Below are 15,997 nucleotides of genomic sequence, written 5' to 3'. Positions count from 1 at the left end.
GAGGGAAATGTCTCTTTCTCATTCCTAAACAGTTCCCTTCATTCCAAACCTTTCATTACTTCGGAGCAGAGCGCGTTTGCCCTCCCTCCGGTCTGCATTCTCACGTGTGAACGCAGAGCCCATCTGCCCCAAGCCGGTGGGGTTGTTCCCCTCGTCTCAGATTTCCGGATTGGCCCCTACATTGGGGCTTGTTCTTAGGCCCCTCCCTTCTCATCAACCACTCGCTGCCATGGGGGCTCTATGCACGGGTCCCTGGGGGAGGGAGGCCTGGGAGCCCCCTATTACAGCTGGGGGGCGTCCAGCCCCCAGGAGCCCGCTGCCCCTCCCCTCGCAGGACGCCGCGCGCAGCAGGAGGCGGAGGAGGGCGCTGCTGCACGCCTCGCTCTGCGCCTCTCCCGGCTGCGGGGCCGCCATGTCTCCGCTGCGCTGGGGCGCTTGGCTGCTGCTGCTCGCCGGCCCCGCAGCCTCCACCGCCAGCCCGGCAGACGAGAGCGGCGGGGCGCGGGGAGGAGGCCGAGGGGACGGGGAACGCGGGGCCCGGGACGAGCCGCAGCGGCAGCACCACGACTCCTCGTACGGCACCTTCGCCAGCGAGTTCTACGACCTGCGCTACCTCTCCGAGGAGGGTGAGGAGGCGGGGATGGGGGGGGGGGGGGGCGGGGGGGGGGTATCCTCCTGTTGGGGCAGGAGGAGGAAGCTGCAACCCTCGGCCCGGTGAGATGCTCCGAGGCCCAGGGGGATAGTGAGCTGGGGGATGAAGCATGCAGCGAGGGGAGGGAGAGGAGCTCGATGAACGGGTGTGTGTGTGAAATATGTAGGAATGAAGGGGAGAGTGGAGCTGAAATGCACTAGGCGGGGGCGGCGCGGGGGAGGAAGCATGCACCAAGGGGAGTGGGAGAATGGAGCTGGATGCACGGGGGTGGGGGCCAATAATGGAGCTAAATGCACTGGGACACCGACGCGGGGATGGAGCATGCACCCGAGGGGAGGGAGAGAAGGAGCTGGGTGCACGGGGGAGGATGAAACGTGTAGGAGTGAGGGGGGAGAGTGGAGCTGAAATGCACTGGGGCGGTGGGGGTGGGGAGGGAGAATGGAGCTGGATGCCCTGAGACACTGGGAAGGGGGAACATGCACCAAGGGGAGCGGGAGAATGGAGCTGGATGTACGGGGGAGGGTGAAGCATATACAGGAGTGAGGGGAATAATGGAGCTAAATGCACTAGTCTGCGGGGGGATATGCAGAGCATGCATCCGGGGGAGGGAGAGAAGGAGCTGGCTGCATTGGGGAAGATGAAGCGTGCATAGGAATGAGGGGGAGACTGGAGCTGGATGCATTGGGACACGGGGGGGGGGGGGGGGGGGGGGGCCCCCCCACGGGGGGGGGGGGGGGGGGGGGGGGGCGGGGGGGGGGAGGGGCGGGGGGACGGGGGGGGGGGGAATGGAGGGAGCTGGATGTATCGGGAGTGGGAGCTGCACCGAGGCCGGTGGAGGACTCATGGTGGGGGGATGGGCTGCTACCTTCTCAGCCCTGCTCCTGGCCGGGTCTCCGCCCCCGTCGTCCCGCTGTCTCTGCGAGGCGGTCTGTGCCGTGGAGCTGCCTGGCCCCGTGTCGCCGCGTCGTTTCAGCACGTTGGCTAGTAACTCGGCGGCGTTGGTTCCCTGCTGTGGCCGGGCGGGGGCAGCCGAGCTGCTGCTGTGGGGTGGCACTTTCTGGGGCACGTTTGGAGCCAGCTCCACGCCCGGCGGCTCCAGTTCTGCAGGGCCCGTGGCTCCGACTGCAGGCTCAGTCGGGGGCGGGTGCTGAAGGGGGAGTGTCGGCGGCGAGGCCTGGTGCAAGGGTCGCAGTAGATTGAGGCTCTCGGTACGGAAGAGAGGGAGAGAGAAATCTGCCCTTCTGTGGGTCGAAGCTGTGTTTTGGGTGTCACACATATTTTCTATTGACAATCAAATGTTCTTCATCATGGGAAAGAGGACGGGCAAAATGAGCATAACTCTCCCTCCTCTCTCTGGCTTGGGCATCCCTCCAACTGCCCTTCCTTTTGGCTGAGGTGCTGAGAGCTCTGCCTCCTGTCTCAGTTTACAATAACCACTATTGGTGTCTCCAGGCTTTGGAGCAAGAACTTGGAATCAGGCACTGCGACAGTGCTGGGGTCAAGGGATGCCTAATGCTGTGCTCTGCTTTTTTGCAGGGAATACAACCTTGTCTCTCCGAGAGCACGCTCAAGTGTTATCCTCTTGGATATACAGCCTTTCAGGCTAAATGTGCCAAGTCTCTATTACCACCACTTGCAGTTTGAAATCAGGGCTCACATGTACTCCCCGTGGGCAGGAGACCTGTTGCACTGGATCTCATGGAGCGATTGGAAGACCCAGTTAGGTTTCACATTTATCTTAGCAGAATATCTGCTGTCTGTAGCCCATTTTATTGATGGTTCTGAGGTGCAGTCTATCTTCTGTCCTCAACCATCTATGCTATGGCAGCCAAGCATTCTCTTTTCACAGGTTACCTTAGTATAAAGATGACCTGTGACAGATGAAGCATATAGGATAGAGACTAATGTTCTTGACAGAAATCATGCAGTCACATTGATTGCAATATTGTTTTTAATGATGATGGTGAATCTTTCTTCATCTGTGAAATCCATTTGACAGAGCTTTTGCGGGTGTTTGATGGGTTAATCATGCCTGGTTGCCTCCACTCAGATACAAGAGTCAGATCTTTCTCACGATGAGAAGTTTTCTAGTTGCTGTGCTGACAAGATTGATATGATTTAGATAAAAAAAGTGGCTGCTTTTGTGGTTGCAAAACCATTTCTGGAGGGGATAAATATATCATCTTCTCTGGCAAAGTTCTGGGCAGTTTCAGTCACAGAGTTTCTAGCTACAGCCTGCGAGTTGGAGCCTTTACTTTCTTGGTTAGTAAAATTAAGTAGGGAGGTATTACATCCATTATCCGTTGATTCGACTAGTGAATCCCTGAAGGAGGGCTGATTGCCAGTATCCCTCACATCAACAGTTAGGGTTTTATTTAAGAAGCCATCATCTTACCATAGCAATCTTACCAGTAATTGCCCCGTTCCTAATCTTTTACCTTTGGGGGAAAGATTATTGTTAGAAATTGTGGCAAGACAATTTGGAAACCGCAGACACTTCTCATTTCTCTCATCCCATTCTTTCAGTCTGGCGTTAGGCCTGGATTTGGTATGAAAGCTGCACTAGTCACACTGATCTCTTAGCAATGGAAAGTATTCTCACTGATTATTAGATCAGTCAGAAGCCCTCCATTCATTTGTGACAAGATTTTCGCTGACCTGTTTGCAGACCATAGCTAGCTTAGACAGTGTTGCACTTGAGTAGTTCTTTCTTTCCTCTCTGAGAAATCCCAATAGGTGATTTGGGGCAATTGCCTGGTTTGCCCGGAGGGCTTCCTCTTCCAGGATTCCACAGGTTCCATATAATAGTTGAGATCAGCCAATGAGGTGGAGCTATTAACAATCCCTAAGATTTAAACTCATGGAGGTCGGGGAAGGACATTCTATTGAAGGACTATCAGTTTAGAAATTCACTTCCCTTGCTGGTTGGGTAGAATATGATTAGCTGATCTTTGGGCCACAGTGCAAGGCCCATCTTGTTTTCTCAGGCTTTTGCCTGAGCAGGAAGGGGAGTGGCTGTGCTGGTGTATAATTTCATAAGGGGTGAAGAAGTCTCTGATTATTTTTTAACTTTTAAAAAGCCATGTGTTATGTCAAATATATATGTGCCTAGATATGTATTGAGCATATTTTATACATTTTAAAATAAATGGGGCTGAACTTTAAAGCTTCAAACTTAATGTGTGGCTGAACGTCGTATAGCTGCTTGAAAACGTAGAGGAAGGGAAGGGGTTAAATAACTAGGTTTTAGGCAGTGAAAACTTTCCTTTGCTTGCGTGCAGTAAAAGCTTTTAGTTACAGTGCTGCAGGCAGCAATGTATCGAGTGGTGCAGTAGTGCACAGCTCCAATAGTATTATAGTGATAGTTGTGTTTCTGTTGAGTGGTGCAGCTTAAAACTCCTGAGGAAGTGAAAACGCAGCTGCAAAACTTCTTAGTGCCACAGCTAGTTCTTTCTTTTTCTGTCGGTTGAAGAAAAGAATATCAAATTCAAATAACAACATAAAGGTTGAAAACCTGAACCCCGAGAGATCAGGAAATTCAAAATGTAAGGTTTCAAAAACAATGTTCACTCAGCCTCATTCCACAAAGTGTACTGGTGCCAAGTGGACAAGTGAACATTGGTTTTGGAGCCCTGACTTTTTCATTATCTGGTTGTTTTGTGTTCAGATTTATGTGGTGTATTTTATCTTTAACCTGTCTTTTACCTTTTAATATAAAATTCATTTTAATTCTTAATGCAGAATTAATCAAAAAGACCCTGTACATATCTGGGTTGGTGAACTGAAACTATATTGGTTTAACAGCAGTATACTTTTAACATTCATATATGGACAGAGACTTAGGAAACCTGAGCTCACTGCGTTGTTCTGCCACAGACTGCCTAAGGTCACACAGGAAATCACTTATTCTCTCTTAGTTGGATTTTTAAAAGTGCCTAAGAGAGTTAGGTGATTAATGCCCATTGCAAGCTCATAGGAGTTAGGTGTCTTCAGATACTTTTGAAAATCCAGTCCTCTGTGTCTAGGGCCCTGGGGTGGGGGGCATACTGAGATTGCTTAAATCAGGGCAGACTGCAAAGAATGGGGCAGACAATCCCCAAAGCTGGTGGATATTCCAATATTTAGATTCTTCAGCTTCTAGAATAACCTTACTGGTTACACGGAAGCCAAAACATAGCAACCCAGCCTTTGGGTTCCCCCCCAGACAGCCAAGTCAAATATGAAAGTTCTACCAATCCTGAAGGATTGGACACATTACCTCCTAAATTAATGAACATTCCAGATCTTATCCAAATATACGCTTACAGACAGTTCTTATGAGTACAGTTCTGAGATCAGTTTCATAGTAGAGATGGTGAGCTTTCTAGTTACAAAGAGTTCTTAGAATTAGTCCATAATTTCAGTCCAGTGTTTCATACCCCAGGTGATCTAGATGTGACTGGAAATCTCAGTCTTATGACTTAAACTTCCCCCAAAATAAAGCTCAAGCAGATCTGAGATGAAAGGATCAGATCCCAAGAATACTTTATACAGTTCCTGGGTAACACAGAGTTCTTGGATGAACAATAGGCTTTTGATGTAACCTTCTGTTTCCCAAACATTACTGGTGACTAACTACACGGATTAACATAAGGTAATTTATCCATTAAGCAGTTCATCACAGACTTTAAAGAGACACATAGACAATGACATGATCACACTCATATTTCATCTAAATCAGGGGTCTCAAACTTCCGGCCCGTGGGCCATCTGCAGCCCGAGAACTTCTCCAATGTGGCCCATGGGGCTCCAGCAATTTTGGGGCCGGGTCTCTCTCTTGGCCCCACCTGCCACCCCCAGGTGCTCGCCCCTGCGTGTCCCCTGGGCTATTTACAGTGGCCCAGGGCTATCACCGGCAGCGCAGCGGAGCTGAGCGGCTTCTGCCTGCTTGCTCCATGTGTCTGCCGGCTCTTCCCTACAGTCCCGTGGCGGGGCGGGGCCTCCGCGTGCTGCCCCCTGCGGCCAATGGGAAGCTGCGGGGGTGGTGCCTGGGGGCAGCAGCACGCAGAGGACCCCCAGCCCGCCCCGTCCCGCCTTGGAGCCCTAGGTAAGCACCGCACCCCCCGACCCCCTCACAGAGCCTGCACCCCCTCCACTCCCAACTCCCAGCCTCCAAACTCCCAGAGCCTGCACCCCCTTCCCCTACACCCCCCTCAAGCCTTCATACTCCCTCCCAGAGCCTGCGCCCCTTCCCCACACACCCCCAGCTCCCAAACTCCCTCCCAGAGCCTGCACCCCAGAGCCCAACCTCTCACCCTTTCTGGACTCAAACTCCCTCTTAGAGCCTGCACCCCAGTCCCCTACCCCAGACCTCCTCCCCCATCCAGACTCCTTCCCAGAGTCTTAGGCAGGTGTGGAGTGGAGTTTGGGGGGCGGAGTTTGCAGGGGCCTGCTTGGAGGATTTGAGGACTGGCACTGGCCCTAAGGTAAATTGAGTTTGAGACCCCTGATCTAAATGTTAATAGTCCCTTTTGATCTCTGAATCAGTAGCTATAGTAATAGGAACTGTCTGTTTACATGGTTAACATCTAACAAGATATAAGTAAACACATACAATTATTATTACTTCTAATTCTCTAACAATACTGGTTTACATTTCAAAGTTCTTGCCTATCTAATGTGGAATGGCCCGAATTACCATTTACATATTTTTCTAACATGTCTCTAAAGCGGGGTGGCCAACCTGAGCCTGAAAAGGAGCCAGAATTTACCAATGTATATTGCCAGAGAACCACAGTAATATGTCAGCAGCCCCCCATCAGCTTCCCCACCCTGCTCCCAGCGCCTCCCACCCACCGGCAGCCCCGCCAATCAGCGCCTCCCCGTCCCTCCCTGCATCTCCGGATCAGCTGTTTCATGGTGTGCAGGAAGCTCCAGGGGGGAGGGGGAGGAGGAGAGTATGGCAGGCTCAGGGGAGGGGGCGGGAAAGGGTGGAGTGGGGGCAGGGCCTGTGGCAGAGTGAGGGGTTGAGCAGTGAGCACCCCCCGGCACATTGGAAAGTTGGCGCCTGTAGCTCCAGCCCAGGAGTTGGTGCCTATACAAGGAGCCGCATATTAACTTCTGAAGAGCCGCATCTGGTTCCGGAGCCACAGGTTGGCCACCCCTGCTCTAAAGGTTGAATCTGGGTCATTTAGCCTGCGAACTGCTTACCCTTTCTGGCCATGTGTCACAGCCTCAATGCCCCATCTTTAAAATGGAAGTAATGGACTCAGTTCTCCGCTGGATACAAAGCTCAAGTGCAGTGGAGGAGGGACTAGGAAGGAGCAGATTGCAGATCCCTGATTCCTAACTGACTTGTGGAAAGATCTTCTGCCAGCAGAGAATAAGGTGTAGTGGCCTCTGGCTCCACTACACCCCCAGCCCTCAAAATGCATTTAGCAAACAAGATAATCCAGCCCAATAATACTTTCTCTTATCTACTCTTTGCATGTTTTGTCTAGTTAGATTGTGAGCTCTTCAGGGCGGGGACTCTCTCTCTCTCTCTTACTAAGTTTATGTACAGTGCCTAGCACAATGAAGGCCTAATCTTGGTTGGGGCCTCTTAGATACTATTCTAATATAGATAAATAATAACAATGGCAATATTTGGATGTATTTCTCCGCATTCATTATTTAATGGTGGTTTGTTCTGATTATACAGGTTACCCTTTCCCTACTGCTCCTCCTGTGGATCCATTTGCAAAAATTAGAGTGGATGATTGTGGAAAAACCAAGGGATGCTTTAGGTTGGTGTAGAATAAAAACGTAGTCATCTTTCAGTTTATAAACATTACTTGACTTCACTAGGGGCACTAGTAAATGTCCCACATTCATTTTTCTAAATGTTTATTGTCTGCAGCTATTCACCAGGATCAGGGATTATGTTGTTCAGAACTTGATGAGCACTTACGTAAATAGTCCCAAAGAGATCAATGGATCGCATCTCTGAATAAGTGCTCACCATAATGAGCTAACATTACCCTGTCTTACCATAAAGGGATAATTATCGTTAACACCGTAATTTATAGTATTATATATAAAATACAATATAGTATAGAAATGATATGTTCTACCAATATCTGAAAATTTTATTTATGTGACCACCACCATTAACAACAAATCATGCTGTCTGTAAGTTTTTGATGTAGAAACACAGGTAAGCTATAACAAAAAAGCTGTTCATATTCTGAAAAAGGCACATGTCCTGTTTTTCTATTTCATTCAGGTATGGTAAACCTGGATGTAATGCCGAGACTTGTGACTATTTTCTCAGTTATCGTAGAATAGGAGCTGATGTAGAGTTCGAGTTGAGTGCTGACACTGATGGCTGGGTGGCAGTAGGATTTTCTTCAGACAAGAAAATGGTAAGGCCAACAACATTTAATGTTTCATGTTAACAAGTATACAAGCTTTTATGTATTAGAATAGGCACAGTTTATATTGGATTTGAAAAATATGTGGCAGATATAAAGAAAGATACACTTTTTAATGAGAAATAATATTTAATGCTTGCATAGTGCTTTTCATCTCTAGTTCGCAAGGCACTTTACAAAGGAGGGGTGAGTATTATTTACCCCAGTTTTACAGATTGGGAAGCAGAGCTGTAAAGAGATGAAATGAAAACCAGACAGCAAATCAGGCCAGCAGATCAGGCCTGCTGATGCCTGGTCAAGTTCCCTAGCCACTGGACTGTCCCACCTCCTTTCAGAATGAAAGACTACAGTGATCTTTGGCTTTTGTTGTTGAATGCAAGACTGTTAATGACTTTGCACCATTTAATTCTAAAAAACCATTCAAGACTAACAAGTTTGTCTTCTAAGTGTTCTGTATCAGTGTTTAATGGAACAAAGTATACATCAGAAATTAGCGAAGAGTATTTTGTTTTCTTGAATAAGTCAATTATTTTCCCACTGTATAAATCTGGACTTAACCATTAAACTCTCAAGGGGATGCCCACTGCCTCTTTCCTCCACCAACACCCCACATTTTCAGAAAAGCCAGGTGAATTTAGAGAGAAAATTATTATTGCTAATATAAATATATATGCTATATAAAGCAAGCCTATTTCAATTTGTTCTTTTGCTTTTTAAAAAAGTTTTTAAACAGGGTTGCCTCATATTTATACTTGTTCCTGTGATTTTTATATTTCAGAGCATTGTTTTTATTGGGGTTTTATGAGGAAAGCAAGAATTGAGGAATATAATTCTGTTATACAAACAGCAATTCTCATTAACATATTTAAGCTTAGAACACAGTTTATAATGCTATCTATAATTGATTGCATATTGAAACATACCCCCCATCTGCAACTGAAAATAGTGTTTATGTAATGCATCCCAAGTCAGAGGGCAAGTGTAATTATTAAGTTGCATGTGGACTCTATACACTGGAAAATGAGAGAGTGTTTAATGGTCCTTAATCAGAGTCCACTGAAGCAATAGAAAGACTCCCACTGATATCAGCCACTGACTTTGGATTAGGCCCAAAATGAGGAGCACAAAGAAAATGTGAGGGGAGATGCATTACCATCCTACCCATGTATATGGTGGTATGTTGGAAATAAAAGATATTAATCAGTCTGCCTCCAGTATGCATCATGGAGTCTTAAATAGTTGTAGGGGCACATTTTTAAAGGTATTTAAGAGCCTCAAGATCCAGATAGGCACTTAGTGGGATTTTCAAAAGTACATAGGCACTCCCAGGCACCTGTCTGCACCTTTAAAAATCTGCCCCATGTCTATATCAGGTTAACAGTGGTAACATGCAGCCTTATCATATATCCAGTAGATGGCACCCCCGCACAATCGTAATTTTAAAGTGAATGCTTTAGTTTTCAAACCGGCTATGTATGAGATGCTGTACATCACTTAATCAGGCTACAATGCCATTTGTCATTTCAGTCTTTATTGCTTATTGTATCTGTTAATTTCATCTATTTTTCCCAGTAATTTCCTGGCCAAACGAGTGTCCTAGAATATGTAGGGTTTGTTGTAAATGACTTTGAGCTTTAAATTTAAATAAATAAAATACAAATAAATAAATAATTTATGGCTTTGTGGCAACAGGGCTGCAGCACTCATTCCTCATCAACAAAATTCTGCCTTAGTGGAATCAAGTCCCGGTTTCTGGCTTGAGCAGCCAGATACAGTTCAGGGAAGAAAATAATCTTGATTCTTTGATGGATTATTTCTTCATTGCCCTGTGCAGCTTTTAGTATTCTTTCTTTGTCTTGAATAGCATAATGCTCATTCCATTTTTGTGCTCTCTCTTGTTAAGATTTTGTACTCCTTTTCTATTAACTTAGGTTCAGATTTCATTATTTTTATTTGTTGACTCAGAACCATATTCTGATACACTTGCTCATGCTGAATAGTACATTACTCCACTATTTGTCCAGTTGAAGTGGATGGGACCACTTGTGGAATGTGTGGCCACCCTTTGTGAGCAAAGGTGTCAGAGTCTGGCCCTTATTTATTCAGTGCCAACAATGTGCTTGTCGCTGTAGTATGCTCAGAAATAAGGACAATCCATGTCTTGAAGCATTTACAGTCTAAAAGACATAGAAGTTGGACCCACCGAGAACTCCAGAGGTAGGGGTAATTAGTAGGGCTTTGTTTGTTTGTTTCACCTATAACTATTATGAATTAACTTTTTGTGGGCATAATGCAAGAAGTCAGTATTTAGGACGGATTTCAATGAGGAGAAAGTGGTTGTTCATGGTGAACCGAGGTTGAGAGGTCATTCCATACAAAGGGGGCACTGTAGAAAAAATGCACAGAGATGGGTGGAGAAGAAGGAACTGAATAGGGCATCATGTTTGGCATCACTGGTGGAGTTATGGGGTGGGGGAACCTGATAGGAAAAAAACCCCAAGATGTGGGGCAGGGTGGAGTTCTGCAGAACCTTACCAAAAAAGATCTAGGAAGTTTAAATTCAGTATGGCATGTAAAGGAGAACCAGTAGAAAGATTCCAGATGAGGATGATATGGCAAGAACAACTAGGCAAGGAAAATAATTAAAAATCCATGTTTTTTTTAAATTGATTGAGTTGATGTGTTAGGGAGCTACACTGCAATTTTGACTACAGAATAGTTCAAAACAACATTTTAACTTGGTTTTGTGTTTGGTTTTTTAACGTGGAAGGTGCTATTTTTTAAAAAAAGCCCTCGTCCTTAGAGGTGAAGAATTTTTGCTCAAACTTATAAAAAAAAGTTTTTGAAAACTGTGACAGAAAACAGGAGGTTAGAATGGAAGCACTTATATAACCTCAACTGTAGCAGTCACCACCTCTCCCACAATAATACTGAGCACCTGGAACTTTTCAAGTTCATGTCTTACCTAGTTCTTCCATTTTTCAGCAGTTGTATACGAATCTACACAGCAATGGCAGCTAAATTAATGTGCCACCCCTTACTTTGTCCATATCCATTTTGTTCCCCAAAAGCAGTTTGTGCTACCAGGATTAGGTGAGCAAAGACAGTTATGAATCTTTTGCAACATGCATAAAAGAACAGACTTACTTAAGGATAAAGTCAGCAGACATTATTGCCTCCTTCATTGTGACACATTGATGACAGTACTATGGCTGTGGGGTATATTGTTAGCCAGTACTCACATCTACAACACTGGCAGTAACCCAATCTTTACTTGCCAACAACCTACAAAACTTTAAGATTTATTCCTGATACTAATGCTTCTGGGAGGGCTATCCTTTTGGAAGTAATATTGTGCCCTGAAAGGTTAAGTGTCTTTTCTGCGTCAACAGTGTTTTTGTATAATTGTTTTAGGATTACAGTCTTCTGTGAATAGCCTGCACAGGTAATTGTCATAACACTTTTTTTTTCATCCACTTGTTTGTTTCTTAGATTGTGTTTCTTTGTCACTGCCTACAATATGTGCAGAAGCAAATTTGCCGTTTAACTGAATTCCTACTTTGCACTTAGGTGATACATAATAAGGGAAGGAATTACAAAAAACACTATTGAATTAAAGTGGATTCTTTGCAGTTATGCAATTATCCCTTCAAATATTTTAGATTTGTTTCCTGCTGTTGATTAGATTATATAACATTTAATGTAATGCACTTTACACCCCAAAAGTTCTGTTCTTCCTCTGTTTTTGTTGTGGTACAATATCTGGGAAGTTTGCCTATTATGAACAATAAAAAAATGTTACTTTTTCTTTCTTGTTACTTAACTTATGTCAGGGAGTTGCCATCCTACTAGGATTTAGTATACGTCTTGGGGATGTGGAAGCAGAGAGAGAACTGACAAGAAGGGGATGCAATGCATGACAGTTCTTTCTCTGCTTCCACTGGGAAAATCAAAAAGTGGCTTGCATACCCATAAACAGACAGAAAAAGTAAATATTACCATTGACTTTTTGCTGCACAAGCTGCAGGAGAAAATATCCAGGGATTTGTACAATGAAAGAGGGAACTAGAGCCTTTATTATGGTCAGCTTTCATAGTGAAAATTAAGTAATGCGAATACTTTTATGGATATGAAAAAAATTATTGCATGTTGTTGGTTTTCTTTCTAAAAGTAAAAGAACTCTGACTCGTTTCTTTCTTACTGTTTAGGGCGGAGATGATGTCATGGCTTGTGTTCATGATGATAATGGAAGGGTCCGAATACAGCACTTTTATAATGTTGGTCAGTGGGCTAAAGAGATCCAGCGAAATCCAGCTAGAGACGAAGAAGGGATTTTTGAAAACAACCGTGTGACTTGTCGATTTAAACGTCCTGTGTATGTTCCCAGAGATGAAACTATTGTAGATCTTCACTTGAGCTGGTACTATTTGTTTGCTTGGGGTCCAGCAATTCAGGGTAAGTTGATGGTATGTGGCCACAACTGCGTTCTTCAATCTATTCCATCATTGTAAAAGGAATTAAAATAGTTTGCAAAAGATGTTCAGATTTCTGTTTACAATAGCAGTGTGTGTATATATGTAAATTAAGGGGGCAGTGTCAAGTTAAGTCATATAAAAATTCCTTACCTACTTTTTTTTATTATCTCTACTCCCAAAAGCTAAAATTGATTGTAGATGCTTCAAAAAGACCAGTTCGTGATTCTTCTGAAGGATATTGTTCATAGTTTGTTGTTCAGGTTTTGTATGATTTATTCAGAGTTTTACCTTCTGGCACTATGTTAACTGTTGATGTAATGTGTTTTTGTGAAGATTTCCTATTTGGCTAGAAACACCATTTTAAACTTAAGAAAATCCTGCTTTTGGTATAGTAACTAGCAATAAGAGGAGGTGAGGTTATCTAGCGGAAAAGAAAGAGAATCAGAAGTGGTTTAATTCACATGCTATGCTCATCTCTTTTTCTATCCTTTGTCTATTAAAGGTTCTATAACTCGGCATGACATAGACTCACCGCCTGTATCAGAGCGTGTTGTCAGTATTTACAAGTATGAAGACATTTTTATGCCATCAGCTGCCTATCAAACCTTTTCTTCTCCATTCTGTTTGCTTCTTATTGTTGCACTGACCTTTTATTTATTGATGGGAACCCCATGATCACAGCTGGATATGTATGGAAAATTGTGAGAATTTGTTAGTGAGAGTTCCTCAGGATGGATGCGTTTTCTGTTGGAATTCATATCACATCGTCTAGCTGTTTTATTGACAATTTCATCTTCTCAGCAAGGAAATAACCTCTCCTTTGAGCAGTAAAGGTGTGCCAAATAATTAAGAATAATCAAGGAGCAAGTAACAAACCATTTCCAGTGTAACTACTAGTTGTTGTTTAATGAAAAATACTTTTGTAAAATGTGTGTGTGTATGTTGGGGGGAATTTAGTAATGGACATCTAGAATCAAATTATTTAATACACAGTTTCCTTCAATTCAAAAAATAAAAGTTGGGAAAATATTGTCTGTTAAATACTTGTGGTGCAGATAGCACACCTGTTTCTGAACTCAAAGTCAGGGTAATGTCACGGCACTGCTGTTTAATAAGGACTGCCTTGTGATAATGGGCTTTCACCTCCCAAACTACTTTGAATTTGACAAAAGCAACTCACAGGCCTAAATGGTTCTGGTGCTTTCCAAAACCAGAAAATGCTTCACTTCCCAGTACAAACAAAATTAAACTTCCCATTACAGAATTCTAATAATTGTACTATAAAAATAATTCTTAGACACAGCCATACTTAAGAAGCTTTTTATTAATGAGAGAGGATGGTATATAAACAAGGAAAAAGAAAAAGAATGCTGGTATAAATTCTTCATGATACAGAAAAATTCCTAAAAATATATAGAATATAGAAGCCTCTGCAAGCCATAAGACATCTTCCAATAGGCACAGTATGTTTGTTTTTTATGAAAAAATGTTACTTAGATGTAAATGTCTTTTAAACAGCTGTTTTGCAGTAACCCTATGGTGTCTGTTCTCACCTTGCTATGTGCCCTAAATCCCATTCATGTTAAAGATGAGAAGGAGCAGCAGCTCATTGTTCCCAGAGCAATGCAAACATGATCTATGGTACTAATATGGGAATAAATAAAAAGAGCCTTAATTTCAGTTCCATCAGAATCATAGGTAAAATCATATTTATCCACTGAGGAAAAGACAATTCAAGCATGACAATAGATTTTAATTTTTTATCCTTAAAAGAAGTATTACAGAAATGGAAAGAAAATAGTTAAGTGTTATTGGAAATGGGAGTTGCAGAAATGTATCAAATGATAAATAGATCACAACTTATTCTAAAATGTTTTGGGTTATTGCTGTACATTTTCACTGTCTATATGATAGGGAATTTAAGATTAGGGAAGGGAAGCAGCTGTCTCTTTAAATACCTGATCATGCAGATAACATGTGCACAAATCTTCCATCCACTCAAGTGGGAGTTCTGCATGCTTAAGGGGTTGCAGGTTCAGTCCCTAATTTATACTACGGTATTAGGCTGTTTTACCAAGAGTACACAGGGCTTGGCATGTTTGAGAACTCTTTAGCTTTGTGTTCTTGTAGAGCAGGGGTTCTCAAACTGGGGGTCGCAAGGTTATTACATGGGGCGTCGCGAACTGTCAACCTCCACTCCAAACCCTGCTTTGCCTCCAGCATTTATGATGGTGTTAAATATATAAAAACTGTTTTTAATTTATAAGGGGGGGTCGCACTCAGAGGTTTGCTATGTGAAAGGGGTCACCAGTAAAAAAAAGTTTGAGAGCCACTGTTGTGGAGTGTCTTAGAGATGATGTTTCCATCTTAGTTACTGCATGGTGAGGCAATAAGAAAAAAAATAATTGGAGTTTTGTAATTTGTGCATCATTACTCAGTGTAAAATTTAAAGGTTGATTTTTTTTAAGGCTTTGCATTCCTCAAAACTATGTGCTTAAAGTATGTAAATGTTTGGTTTAAATGATTATTTGCCTCCCTAGCAAGCTTTTTTTCCATATTTAAAATTGCAACATTTGTTTCAAAAAGGAGTATTAATTAGAAAAGCAGTTTAAAGTGTAAAGTGCTTCATAAATAGTGACTTTATCTTAGTGCATTTCAGTAAGTGATCCCTCTATACCTGATTAACCAACTAATTAAATATGTGATAAAGTATAGTTGTAGTGGGTCAGATCCTTGCCCCTGATAAGGTCTGCTTTGTGGAACTCTGGGAGCAAATCATAGCCTTAATGTGTCCTAAGCAGGCAGCTCAGAATCCTATGATGGCATAGATCTGGGTAGCTGGCTCTATGCCATAGTCTCTAATACCGGAGAGAAGAATGTGGTCAAAGCTTGCTGTGTGTCCCATGTGCTGCTTAAATTACAGCAAGGAGCCTGTTCAGCTCCCAGCCCAGGGCCAGTTTTACTACCAGCATAAGTTAAAGTAGTCTCAGGCCTGCTCTAATTTAGAGGCACTTGCAGTAACCCCCAAGGAGCTGTTCCAGCAGCTATAGATTACTGGAGCATAACACAAACCTACCTTTGGCTCTCCTGCCTCCTCTTGACTCCTGGCTGGCCCTCAAAATTGAGGTCAGTATATACAAAGACAGTAAAAATAACACTAAAGTACAAAGAGAGATTAATCAACCTTACAAAAGTAAACAGATTCAGAGCTGCGGCTAAACCTTAGCTCTTATTGCAGTCCTTTGTGTCATGCTAGTGGAGAATATACACTATTTCAGATTACAGTGTGTTCAGGGCTGGTGGCTGAGACTATGCCGTACATTAAGGCAAAAAGCAACAGAGGGTCCTGTGGCACCTTTAAGACTAATAGAAATATTGGGAGCACAAGCTTTCATGGGTAAGAACCTCACTTCTTCAGATGCAAGTAATGGAAATTTCCAGAGGCAGGTATAAATCAGTGTGGAGATAACGAGGTTAGT

General features: G+C 43.6%; 1 protein-coding gene across 1 annotated transcript; it reads left to right on the top strand.

Moving 5' to 3' along the window:
* Positions 1-250: 250 nt before the first annotated feature.
* On the top strand, positions 251-14,720 carry FRRS1L (ferric chelate reductase 1 like). Its single transcript, XM_034761375.1, has 5 exons — positions 251-626; positions 7,332-7,416; positions 7,896-8,034; positions 12,252-12,498; positions 13,021-14,720. Exons 1-5 carry the CDS (start codon positions 413-415, stop codon positions 13,191-13,193), a joined length of 858 nt encoding a protein of 285 aa, XP_034617266.1. The 5' UTR covers positions 251-412; the 3' UTR covers positions 13,194-14,720.
* The last annotated feature ends 1,277 nt before the right edge of the window (positions 14,721-15,997 follow it).

Source organism: Trachemys scripta, chromosome 2, assembly GCF_013100865.1.
Source record: "Trachemys scripta elegans isolate TJP31775 chromosome 2, CAS_Tse_1.0, whole genome shotgun sequence".
In the NCBI taxonomy this organism is placed as follows: Eukaryota; Metazoa; Chordata; order Testudines; family Emydidae; genus Trachemys; species Trachemys scripta.
This window is presented reverse-complemented; position numbering and strand designations above follow the sequence as displayed.